Source organism: Callospermophilus lateralis, chromosome 7, assembly GCF_048772815.1.
Source record: "Callospermophilus lateralis isolate mCalLat2 chromosome 7, mCalLat2.hap1, whole genome shotgun sequence".
In the NCBI taxonomy this organism is placed as follows: domain Eukaryota; kingdom Metazoa; phylum Chordata; class Mammalia; order Rodentia; family Sciuridae; genus Callospermophilus; species Callospermophilus lateralis.
The window spans coordinates 5,244,350-5,256,983 of record NC_135311.1 but is presented as its reverse complement, the minus strand read 5'-3'; the positions used below and the strand labels follow the sequence as shown (position 1 = coordinate 5,256,983).

At 51.8% G+C, this 12,634-nt stretch overlaps 1 protein-coding gene across 2 annotated transcripts; it reads left to right on the top strand.

The window, feature by feature from the left end:
- The first annotated feature begins 447 nt into the window (after nucleotides 1-447).
- On the top strand, nucleotides 448-6,328 carry S100a16 (S100 calcium binding protein A16). 2 transcript variants are annotated; one of them, XM_076861345.1, is made up of 3 exons: nucleotides 448-589; nucleotides 5,171-5,348; nucleotides 5,603-6,328. In XM_076861345.1, exons 2-3 carry the CDS (start codon nucleotides 5,196-5,198, stop codon nucleotides 5,759-5,761), a joined length of 312 nt encoding a protein of 103 aa, XP_076717460.1. In that variant the 5' UTR covers nucleotides 448-589; nucleotides 5,171-5,195; the 3' UTR covers nucleotides 5,762-6,328. The 2 variants fall into 2 exon arrangements, with proteins under 2 accessions (XP_076717460.1, XP_076717461.1); XM_076861346.2 differs by lacking the exon at nucleotides 448-589 and adding an exon at nucleotides 4,457-4,564.
- The last annotated feature ends 6,306 nt before the right edge of the window (nucleotides 6,329-12,634 follow it).

Below are 12,634 nucleotides of genomic sequence, written 5' to 3'. Positions count from 1 at the left end.
GAAGGGTTTTGGGGATGGGTCTCAGCAGAGGTGAGGATGCGCTGACCTGGAGAGGGCAGACCACAGCCAACCTCTGGTCCCCAGTGTCAACAGAAGTCAGGTGTTGTTCCTGACATCCAAACATGGAGGAAGCTTTTGTGGCCAGCTAGGCTGGACCGGAATGCTAACTGAACTCGTCTGTTGAGGGCCCCTGAAACTGGGCTCCCAGTGACCCAGGTAAGAAGGGCAGGTGACCGTCCTGCCTGTCCTTTCTCCACTTTGTCAGGTTCTGCTCAGGCCCTGTGGGGTTAGCAGGGTGGAGTTGGGGGAGCGCCAGGTTCCACCACTCCCTCTGGGGTGGCAGTAGAGGGGTGTGAAAAAAGGTGTGTATCCCTTTAACCAGGGCCCAACCCCAGGGCCAAGTTAAGAAGGAGCTCAGCCACTACCTCCCCACTGAGCCAGCTCAGCCAGGCAGGCCGGGAGGGAGTGGGACAGATTCTGGGAGTGCAGCGGGGAGGAGTCCTGGCTGGGCTGAACGGGGGAGCTGCTTGGCAGTGCCAGAGCCCAGGCCCCAGAACCCTGCAGGAGTGGAGGTGGATCCAGAAGGCAGGTGAGCACCCCAGATCCGGTCTGGGAGGTCTGGGGCTGCCCAAGGGACCCTGCAGGCTTGGGAGGCCAGGAGAAGGGGCAGTGAAGGGGGCCTGGGGACAGGGGACTTCCAGAGGCAGGGCAGGAAGAGGTTTTGTTAATCATTAACTTTTCCCAAAGGCCAGTTTGAGAATGGGGAGTCCTGCTGTGGCTGGGGGCTCCAGGGGGCCTCCAGAGGGGTGGGCAGGGTGGTAAGACCCTCCGTGGCCCAGCAGCTGCCTGGGCTCTTCTCCAGGGGCTGGGACACTGGGCAGAACACGGGGAGCCTTGCCCACAGCTGCTCGGCCCTCCCTGAACAGAAGGGACAAGTGTGTGTTGGTGGGGACGGTGGGGTGGTCAGATGTGGGACACGGGCCTCTCTGGGATCTGGGAGTTGTGTCCTGGGAGACTTAATAGGACCCAGGAGGGTCCAGAGAGCCTCAGAGGCCAGGGAAGGAGGCAGGGGCTGAGGTGGCTTCTTCACCTGAAGACCCTGGGCAGGTCCCGGGTGCAGGCCCCGTTGTGCTCTGGGAGTTGTTCCTTGGGAGGGGCCTGGGTGAGGCCCTGGGGAAGCCTGGGAGCTCCCTGGAAAAGGGAGAGGGAAAGAAGCCAAGCCTTGAACCCGAAGCTTCTCCACCTTGGGACCCAGGCAGGTCCTGGCTTGACTGCCTTGGCTTGGCAGAGCCACTGGTACTATAGGAGCCTTGGCCTGCCTAGCCCAGCCGAGGTGGGGGTGAGGGCAGGGTGGAGGTGAGGAGGGTGCAGCCCTTCCCCAGCAAGTAGGGAAGCTCCCTGAGTGGTGAGGCCAGGTGCAGCGTGTGTGTGCGTGTGCGTGTGTGTGTGTGTGTGTGTGTGTGTGTGTGTGTCTGGGTTTGCACACGTGCCTGCACATGCCTCCAGCTTCACTCATCTATAAGAAATTTCAAAGAAGTCCACAGTGTAGTGGTCTGAAAGCACAAGAGGGCAGAAGGTAAATGAGGTGCCCAAGCAAAGGGGATCTGTAAAGGCCGGGCCCCTTGCTTCTGTGTGTGCTGGTGTGAATGAACCCTGTGAGGGTGGGAAGGGCTGAGGCAGGTCACCTGTGTGAACCATGAACCTCAGGCCACTGAGGACACAGCAGAGAATGGACCTGTTGATTGAGGCTGGAGAAATTCTTTTGAAATACTTATTGCAAATACAGATCGCCTTCCCAGCCCTGTTCAGATTCCCAGTTCTTCAACAGGCCTTCCCAGTGTACCCAGGGCACGTGGGACCGAATGAGTGAGTCAGGAAGGGAATGCCTGCGGCTGGGATTATGGCTCAGTGGGAGGGGGCCTAGCCAGCACAGAGCCCTGGGTTCCATCCCCAGCACCAAGTCCCTCTCTCCTGCAAAGAGAAAGAGTGACTGAATGAACACATGAGCAGAGAGCATGCAGGAAGCGTGATTAAGTGAGTGAGTGGTAGATGGGATGCAGATGGAAGGAACTCAAAATGCCAAACTTGAGCTTGAGAATGGATAGACTCTGGAGAATCCCAGAGACGAGGGGACTAGGAATCTGGGGACACATCCCAACGCTTGGGAACAATGTAAGAGTCAGGAAGTGTGTGCAGGGTGGCAAGAGGTGCACGTTGAGGCCGTGGTGGAGGTTCAGGGTTCCAGAATGAAGGGGACTGGTAGGGGGGGGTGTCAGCAGGCACTCGAGGGGGCCGGGCCAGAACCTGGGGGTGGGAGGGCGGGGCTGGAGTGGCTGAGATCCAGGGGCATGGTGTCAGGGCAATTTGGGCTTTTGGAGAAGTCAGCAAGCTGGGCTCAGGTGGGCGGGGGTGGGAGGTGGGAGCCTGCTGGTTGCTCAATGATGAATCAGCCAAGGAGAAGACAGGGAGAACGTGGGGGCCAGGGAGGGGCTCTTTGGAGGACAAAGAGCCCACTTTCTTGAAAGGCTCCAATGTGCACTATCACCCTGACTCCCCGCCTGCCCACCATTCTGGGCCAAGATCTCTTGAGACAATGTTACTGCAGGAACCACTTCCTGGCCACCCACCCTAGAGAGGGGCCTGGGACAGCACAGCTGCCCTTCCCCCATACCTGGAAATAGGTCCTTAGGTGAGAGGATGGGCATCTGGAGGAGCAGGTGGCTATGGGCTGGGTGGGGTGGCAGAGCCTGTCTCCTGGCCCCCAGGGGAGGGTGGGAGGCGGAGAATAATGACACGTGATTGTGACTGTCCCACTCTGATAACCTGCCATCGGAAAGAGCTTCAGAAAAGTGTTTGTCTAGATGGTTATCTCAGTGTTGTCCATTTTACAAGTAGCAGGGCGGCGGGGGCAGATTCCGGGGAGGAGGACCTGGGAGTGGAAGCCCTGGGAAGGCATCTCTCTGGCTGGCCCAGCCCACCTGAGAGCCAGAGGCTGAGTCTTCTTTTGGGTGCTCACCTGTGTCTTGCCTACTTGGCCCCTGCCGCCGGTAGGGTTGGGCACGGTGTTGAGGAAGAGTAGGAGGAGCTGCCTGTGGCTGGAGAAATGAGACTTCAAAAGGCAGGTGGAGGGAGAGGTGGGTCTCCTGGGGAGGAGCAGAGGTTCACCACCCCAAACGCCCATGCCTTTCCCTTCCCTCTCCCTGACGGCTCCCCACGGGATTCCCAGGGTAGGAACAGGTCGGAGGGGGTTAATTGTGGGAGGGGTCTCCAAATGCTCTCCCTACTCCTCAGGCTGGTTGGGAGTGGGTGCGGCATAATCCTTCCGGGAATGGGTACCATTTCCAGAAACCCCAGGAGCTCTGGTCATGAGCTTGGGCACCTCCCACCCAAGAGTAGCGGAGCAGACAGATCGTGGTTGAAATTTTTTCTTCCTCTGTATTTGTGGATGTCAGAGGATTTGTCTGAACGTCTTATTGAACCGCACACTTAAATAAAGAGTAGGGTTTCCTGCCGTGCTGGCATTTTATGTCATCCGTCCAGCCACAGACCAGAGTGGTCAGGTGGGCGAGGGCAGGGAGAGAGGGCAGGATTGCCTGCTGGAGATGCCACTGAGCTTCTCCCTCTCAGCTCTCCTTCCTTCTTCCTTCCTGGGCTACTTCCTCCGGGTCTCACCCTTCCTTGAGGAAAAGCTCCATCAGAGAAAAAGACTTGGAAAGTTAGCTGGGGGTCCTGGACCCCTACTATCCGGGCTGAAAGGAGGTATGATATTCATAGAATTATGTCCCTTGAGCAAGGCTGGAGCCGAACAATGGGGGTCAGGGGAGACAGGGAGACCAGAAGAAGGGCTGTTGTGTACCCTGAGGAAAAATCATTGTCCTCGGGTCTATGCATCCTGTTGTTTGGCTCAGGGAATAAGGCTGCTGCATTTCAGAAACACTATGCTTGCCCCAAGGACTGAGACCAGAGCTGTAGAGACAGTGGCCACACCAGTTAGTGGCCCCAGACAGGCCTGGGACAGTGAAGACAGACGTGGGAGTCGGGGAGGAACGTGCCGAGGGCAGGGGTCAAGGCGGGCCTCCAAGGGGGGCGTGGTTTGGGCAAGGCCAGAGTGATGGGGAGGCTCAGCTGAGTGGAGGAGGCATGGCCATGGGCATGGGAGTAGGAATGGCCACGAGGGTAGGGGAAAGCAGGTGGCAGGGGCAGGAGGCTGCGATGTGGGGCCTAGAGAAGGAGACCCCCATTTCCCGTCAGCCTGCTCTGTGGCTGGGTCCATCTCCCCTTGCCAGAACCAGCTGAAGGCGGCTGGAGCTCATTCTTGGCCTTGAGGGTGGGAGGGGTGTCTGATTTGCTTGGGTTGACTTGGGGGGGCTCTGGGCATGGGCGGCGACTCACAGAGTAGATCCGCCTGCTCCCCTCATATCCTGTTATTCAGAAGGCTGTATCCGCCTGGAATGTGAGTGCCTTTTGTCCTTGGGTGAGGGGGTGACGCAAGTGGCCTCTGGCAGGCAGCTGTTGTGTCCAGGGTCCGGCTCCAGCTGGGCAGAACAGCCTGGCTCCTCCTTAGGTAATGGGGTAAGGGGGCTTCCTTGGATTCTGCTGTATGTTTTAGGGGTGGGCAGGAGGGCAGAGAGGCTTGCTGGGCGTGGCAGGTTGGTTGGGAGGCTGCCCAAAATCTGACGTGATGGGTCAGCATCTGGTCCTCTCCTGGAGATGGGCGGCTGGGGCCTGAGCCTCTGGATTCACTGCCTTGGCGCCTGGAGAAGGGCTTGGGGTGGGCTTGGGTTCGCATCCTAGCAGTTCTTAGCTGCATTGCCCCGGGCAGGGGCCCTCGGTGCTGGGTGTGGAGCAGGGTGGGAGGCCTGGGCAGTTGCCGTCCTCCTCCGAAAGGGAGCCTCTTGCTCTTACCAGGGCTGACAAGCGGCGGGCAGCCCAGTGCCCCGGGCTGGGGAAGGGCTGGAGAACCTGTCCAGGCGGTTGAGCTGGGGAGCACCTGGGTTAGAGGAGCCGCAGAGCTCTCATTCCAGGGCCCGCCCCCGCACCCCAGCACCCCATGGTCCCCCCCCCCTTTTTCCTGAGGACCAGTCATCCCTGGGGGCGCCAGGGCGCAGGGTGCGAGTAAGGGAGGAGGTTTGGCCTGTGGGATGTCTCATCTCCCTGCCTCGGTGCCCAGGCCCCGGAGGAGCTGAGGCAGCGCAATGGCCGACTGCTACACGGACCTAGAGAAGGCGGTGGTTGTACTGGTGGAGAACTTCTACAAATACGTGTCTAAGCACAGCCTGGTCAAGAACAAGATCAGCAAGAGCAGCTTCCGCAAGATGCTTCAGAAGGAGCTCAACCACATGCTGACGGTAAGGTCCCTGCCGTGGGACCTGCCTCTCCCCTTCCTGCTGTGCCGGGGCCTCCTTCCCCACGGGAGTCCTCTGTCCTTTGAGTCACCCCTGCAGCCCTGAGGCCCGGGTCTTCCCAGGGTGCCCAGGCCTCGCCCCCCCCCCCCAGGGCTCTGTTTGTATTTTCCAAGGGCAACAGCTGCCCAGGCTCTCTGGGGTTGCCACCCTCCCGACCTTCAAAGCCACCCCCCACCCCATCCCCGGTTCCTCTGCAGGACACGGGGAACCGAAAGGCTGCCGACAAGCTCATCCAGAACCTGGACGCCAACCACGATGGACGCATCAGCTTCGACGAGTACTGGACCTTGATAGGTGGCATCACCGGCCCCATCGCCAACCTGATCCGGCAGCAGGAGCAGCAGAGTAGCAGCTAAAGCCCCTGCCACCGCCCTCCAGGACCCCCGAGCCCAGCCCTGTTCTCTTCCCAGGCTCCCTCCTTGACCCCTCTGCCCTCCCAGCCCCTCCTAGCTTCTCCCTCAGACCCTCTCCTTACCCTCGCTCCACAGGGGAAGGGGAGATGCCAGGGCCCCTTTGTGAATATCTCAGTGTGGGGGTGCTACCATGAGGGTCTCAGTCCCTGGAGCCAGCAGGCCCTAGGGGCGCCCCCCTATGAGATCTCAATGCTGTTTGGGGACCCCAAGAGTTTCCTCACCTGTTCCGTCTGTCTACCCCTCCGATGTCTGATGTTTGTGTCTGACTCCTGCCTGATTCTGGTTCCTGATCTCCAGAGGTCGGCTTGCTGCTGCGGTCTCCCTGCTCCTGGTGCCAGCAGTGCAGAGACCTCTCCCTCCTCCGTAGCCCTCAGCTGGGCCGAGAAGCATGTCTAGGGACCCCCCCACCCCAGCTGCCTCTGTGTCTGGGATGAGTTAAGCAGAGCTGAGCCCTCGCCCTCGGTGTAGCCACTCAAATGATGGTAATAAAGGCTGGATTTGGAGTTTGTATCCCTCTTACCTGGTCAAACCCTTCAGTCTCCTTGAGATCCTCTCATGCCTGGGTGGTCTTTGCCCCCCACTCTGACCCGAGGGGGAACCTCACAGGCAGAGCAAGAAAGGAAATGAGGACTCCTGGATCCCGGCACCTGCTGCCACCCTCCCTCCTGCTCCACCGGGCCGGAGGCCAAGTGTCCCTGTCTCCAGACTTTCGTGATCCAGACTCAGACCTCTGTTCGATTTCCAGGTACAGAGGAGGTCTCATTTCATCTTTACTGCGATTCCACAGGGGGCCGCGACCTCCCGTGCTGAGCCCCGCGGGGTGTGGAGCCTAGAATCCTCACCAACGTGCTATTCCAAGAAGCGGAAGTTGTGGGATGAAAAGTAGGGTGCAGGGGGCCACGGGGAGGAGAGGAAGCCTCAGCTGCTAAGAAACAACACGCCTTCTCCATTTCTCTCCCTCTCTTGCACCAAGGGACCCCCCCAGGGAGAACACGGCAGGAACCCCAGCCTGTAGAACTTGGGATCAGGCGTTTGGAAATGGGAGCATGTACTCCAAGGTTTAAGATTTCCCCAAAGAAACAGGCACAGGGAGTTTTATTAGAATCTACTTCCAGATCTTAAGCCTTCTAAAATTGGTTGGCCTCGGAACAGACTGACCCTCCTTTGTCACCTCCTCATCACTGTAACCGTTTACCACCAGGTGTGGTGGCACAAGCCTGTAATCCCAGCTCCTTGGGAGGCTGAGGCAGGAGGATCACAAGTTGGAGGCCAGGCTCAGCAACTTAGTAAAAACCCTGTTTCAAAAACTAAAAAGGATTGGTGATGTAGCTCCGTGGTAAAGTGCTGCTGGGTTCAATCTTCAGTACTGCAAACAAACAGAAAAGCAATGACTCTTCCCGAATTAAAAATGAAACACATGCCTTTTATCTGTGCCAAGTATTACTATGCTGTCAAAGTGGTGAAGAACCTGTTCACATTTTTTTTTCTTAGTGTGGGTCTTCTGTCTGTCTGTATATCTATCTGTCTATCTATTTATTATGGCAAAAAAACCAAACACCCAACATAAACATGCTGTACTTTTCAGTGTATATTGCAGTATTATTAACTCTATGCACACTGTTTTTTCTTTGTCTTCTTTTTGTACTGGGATCGAACCCAGGGGTGCTTTACCACTGAGCTACATCCCAGGACTTTTCTATTTTGAGCCAGGTTCTCACTGAGTTGCTGAGACTGGCCTTGCACGTGCAAGTCTACTGAGTAGCTGGGTTCCAGGCATGTGCCACCAAGCACAGATGTGTTGGTCTTTCTTTTTCTTTACAGGTTTGGGGATTAAACCCGGGGGCTCTCTATCACTGAGCTACAGTCCCATCCCTTTTTATTATTATTATTTTTTAAAATTTTGAGACATGGTCTTTCTATATTGCCCAGGCTGGTTTGCATCTGCCGTCCTTTTACCTCAGCCTCCTGGGTGTCTGGGATCACACACGTGAGTCACCGTGTCAGGCTGTGTTTTTGATAGTAGCTATCCGACTGTGTGGAAGGTAATATCTCTTTGTGGCTTACTTTTTTTAATTGACACATGATAATTCTACATATTCATGGGGTATTACATGGTATTTTGACACATAGTCAAATGTGCAAAGATCAACTCAGGGTAATTAGCATATCTGTCACCACAAACATTTGTCATTTCTTTGTGTTAGGAACATTCAAGATCCGGTCTTCTAGATATTTTGAAATATAGAATAAATTATTGTTGATATAGCCACCAATAAATTACTGTTAATTATACCCACCGTACTGTGCTGTGGAACGTTAGATCTTAATTTTCCTATCTACCTGTATATTTTTTATTTTTTTGGTACCAGGGATTGAACTCAGGGGCCCTTGGCCACTGAGCCACATCCCCAGCCCTATTTTGTATTTTATTTAGAGACAGGGTCTCACTGAGTTGCTTAGTGCCTTGCTATTGCTGAGGCTGGCTTTGAACTGGTGATCCTCCTGCCTCAGCCTCCTGGGTTGCTGGGATTACAGGTGTGTGTCTTCGTGCCTTGATCCTTCTGCATGTGGGTATCCGGTTTCCCCACAGCTATCTGTTGAAGAGATTGTCCTTTCCCTGTTGTGTAATATTGGCACCTTGCTAAACAGCCTTTCATTCGCTAAGTGAGGACCATTTCTGGACTTTCTTTTCTGATCCACTCCTCTGTATTTCTGTCTTTATGCCCCTACCAATCTGTTTTGGTTACCAGAGCTTTGTAATATATTTTGAAATTGGGAAGTGTAGGCTTTCAGTTCTGTTCTTCTTTTTCAAGATCATTTGGCTATTTTGGGTCCTTTGAAGTTCACTGTGAATTTGAGGCCTTTTTCTATTTCTGTAAAAATTGCCTCTGGGCTCGGCATAGTGGTGCACGCCTGTAATCCCAGCCAAGGGGAAGGATGAGACAGGAGGATCACAAGTGGAGCCAGCTTCATCAATTTAGTAAGACCCTTCGCAACGTAGCAAGACCTTGTCTCAAAATGAAAAATGCAAAAGGCCAGAGGTGTAGCTTAGTGGTGATGCACCCCTGGTTCAATCCCCAGTGTTCCCCACCCCAAACAAAATACAGAAGAGCATGCTTTGGGACCTTTATAGGGATTGCACTGAATACGTAGACTGCTTAGTTAGTATGGACATTTTAATGATATTAAATCTTCTGATCTGCAAACATGGGATTTATTTGTGTCTTCTTTAGTTCCTTTCTGCAATGTTTTGTGGTTTTCAATTTTAAGTCCTTTAGTTCTTTAGGTATTTTTATCCTTCTTGAAGCTATTATAAATTCTTTTTTCAGATTGTTCATTATTAGTGTATAGAAATGCAACTAATTTCTGAACATTAATTTTTTTTTATCTTGCAACTTTGCTGTATTTATTTGTTAGTTCGGATGGGCTTTTAACAAATAAATTCTTTAGAGTTTTCTACATATAAAACCATGTCATCTGCAAAGAGATTATTTTACTTCTCCCCCCACCCCCAATTAGGATGCATTTTATTTCTTTTTCTTACCTAATTGCTCTGAACAAGACTTTAGTACTATGTTGAGTAGAAGTGGTGAGAATAGGCATTCTTGTCTTTTTCCTGATTTTAGAAGAAAAAAAATTCAGTTTTTCAGTGTTTAGTTGATGTTAATTGTGGATTTCTCATATGTGACCTTCATTATGTGGAGGAGGTAACTTTTTAATTTTTCTTTTTTTTTTTAAGGTACTGGGGATTGAACCCAGGGGTGCTTTACCACTGAGCTATGTCTCCAGCCCTTTTTATTTTATTTTTTCTTTTTATTTTTAGACAGTGTCTCCCAAGCTGACCTTGATTCTCCTGATCCTCCTATCTCAGCCTCCTGAGTAGCTGGGATTTCAGGCATGTGACGCTGTGCCTGGAAGTAATTTTCTGCTATTCCTAGGTTTTTGCATTTTTTTTTAAATAATGAAAGAGTGGTGAATCTTATCAAATGCTTTTTCTGCATCATTTAAGATGATCATGTGATTTTTGTCCTTTATTTTGTTAATGTGGCACATTACATTACATTTATTCATTTCCATCTGTGAAACCATCCTTGCATTCCAGGGGTAAATCCTACTTGATGATGATTGATAATGCTCTTGCTGTGCTGTTGAACTTAATTTGCTAGTATTTTTTGGATGATTTTTGCATTACTATTCATCAGATATTTTAGTCCGTAGGATCTTTGTCTGGCTTTGGTGGCAGAATAATGCTGAACTCATAAAATGAATTCAGAAGTGTTCCATTTTCTTTAATTTTTTGGAAGAGTTTGAGAAGAATTAGTATTGATTCTTCTTTAAGTATCAGGTAGAATTGTCCAGTGATGCCATTTGATCCTGGGTTTTCCTGTGTTGGGAGGTTTTTTTTTTTTTTTTTTATTAGATTCAGTCTCCTTACTAGTAATAATTCTTTTCAGATTTTCTATTTCTTCATGATTCAGTCTTGGCTGATTGTATGCTTATAGTAACTTATCAAATTTCTTGTGGTTATTCAATTGGTTTATTTATTGATTTATGGTCCTGGGATTGAACCCAGGAGTGCTCTATCACTGAGCTACACTCCCAGTCTTCTTTAGCTTTGGGTTGAGATAGGGTCTCCGTAAATTGATGAGGCTGACTTTGAACTTATGATCTACTTTAGCTTCCTAAGTAGTTGGAGTTATAGGCGTGCATCACTCTGCCTGGCTGTTGTGGTCCTGTGGGTCTCCCCGTGGGAGAGGAGAGGATTGTTATAAAGGAGCAAGCCTGCTTCTGCCCACACTCTTTTTTCTCTTCATTCTTGTTGGGATATGACTGCTTGCTGCTGTATGAGCTCTTGCCGTTAGGCACTACCATCTGCTGCTCTCATCTGATGTCACACAGATGGAGCCTCCCTGCCCCATCCTGGACTTTGGACCACCCAAACTGTGAGCTGAATAAACTTTTCCTCTTTATAAAGCTAGCTGCTGTAGGCATTTCATTACAGTCACATTTTTTTTTTTTTCCTTCTGGTACTGGGGATTGAACCCAGGGCCTTGCACAGGGTAGGCAAGGGCTCTCCTGCTGATCCACATCCCCAGACTCAAAGATGAATGGTGTTCTTTAAGTCCTCCATTTACTTATTGACCTTCTGTCTGGTTGTTTTCTCAGACCTACATATTTCAAATGTTTAGATTTCCTCAAACACACATTTAAAACAGTGTCTAAATAGTTTTATTTAAAAATGCTCCAGTTATCTAAAAATACTTCAGAATGTACACTTTTAACAATGATTTAAGCATGATGAAAAAATGTGTGCAAGTCCGCACATAGTTAAAAAAAAATTCTTGTAGGGAGTGCAGAAGTGAACCCTGTGAAACGTATGGTGGGTGTTATGCCCGGGGGAAGGATGGGCTGAGATGGAACAAAAATCAGGGAAGAGGAGGTCTGGTGAGCACAAAAGGGAGGAAACGGAGCAAAGAGCTTCTTGGAGGATCTAGCAAGGGTGACAGTTGGTACCAGGGCTCTGGGGAGGAGAGGAGGTGGCTCCTTGTTTTTGTTAGCTTTCTATTACTGTAATAAAACACCTGAGATCATCAACTTGCAAAGAGGAAAGGTTTAACAAAATGAACCTCACAAGTTGTGGAGGCTTCAGTTCATGGTTGGTTGGCCCCCCAGTTGCTTTTGGGCCTGTGTGAGACAGTGTGTCGTGGGTAGGGAGGGAGCACATGGACGAGCAGAGCTGTTCAATTCATGACTGAAATGCAGAAGGGAGAAAGAGGAAAGGGACGGTGTCCCACCCTCCTTTTGTGGGAGCCTCAGTGGCCTGAGACCTCCTACTAGGCCCTAAGTTCTAAAGTCTCCACTGCTGGCCCCACACGGGGAACATGGGCTTCTGGGGAGCATTTCAGAGTCAAACTGTGGCAACACTCAAACCCAAGGTTGGGGAGATCTCCTGGGAGATCCCAGAGGCAGCTCGGAATGGAGTGGCCCTTCTGTCCCTCCCGTGCATGACCGCGCCTCACTCGTTGCCTAGCCCCCAGCACCCCACCCAGCACTCCCTCTTTCCTTTCAGAGGAAGAGGGAGACTGAAGAGGAAGAAATGTCACCCCTGCATTAGAGACGGAGGTTCTCTTAGGAGGCAGGGGAGAGGGTCAGGGGGCCGGAGAGACCCCGTGCTTTTCCCCAGAGCCTCTCCTGCCTCCGTGAGAGGGCGTCTGCTGTGCCTCACTGCCCCCGGTACCTCACCAAGATTTTAGAACAGCTGGCAGGAAATGAGTGTGTGTGTGTGTGTGTGTGTGTGTGTGAGAGAGAGAGAGAGAGACAGAGAGAGAGAGAGAGAGAGAGAGACAGAGACAGACTCAGAGAAACAGAGAGACAAAGAGAGAGAGAGAGGCAGAGAGAGACAGAGACAGAGACAGAGAGAGAGGCAGAGAGAGACAGAGAGAGACAGAGACAGAGAGAGAGAGAGAGAGAGAGAGGCAGAGACAGAGAGACAGAGACAAAGAGAACCCAGTTAGAAGCCTGTTGCTAGGGTGTTGTGTTAGCTTTCTGTCAGTGTGATTAAAATATCTGATAAATACAATTTAGTGAGCTGGGCGTGGTGGTTCACACCTGTAATCCCAACAGCTTGGGAGGCTGAGGCAGGAGGATCGCTATTTCAAAGCCAACCTTAAGCAATTTAGTGACAGCCTGTCTCTAGACAAAATATAAAAAGGGTTGGGGGGTGCTGGGGTTGTGGCTCAGTGGTAGAGTGCTCCCCTAGCGTGCATGAGGCACTAGGTTCAATCCTCAGCCCCACATAAATGTAAAATAAAGATA

Coding starts and splice junctions, on each gene's coding strand:
- S100a16 (XM_076861345.1), top strand. CDS start 5,196: ATGGCCGACTGCTACACGGACCTAGAGAAGGCGGTGGTTGTACTGGTG. Junction 5,349..5,602: donor AGCTCAACCACATGCTGACG/GTAAGGTCCCTG, acceptor GTTCCTCTGCAG/GACACGGGGAACCGAAAGGC.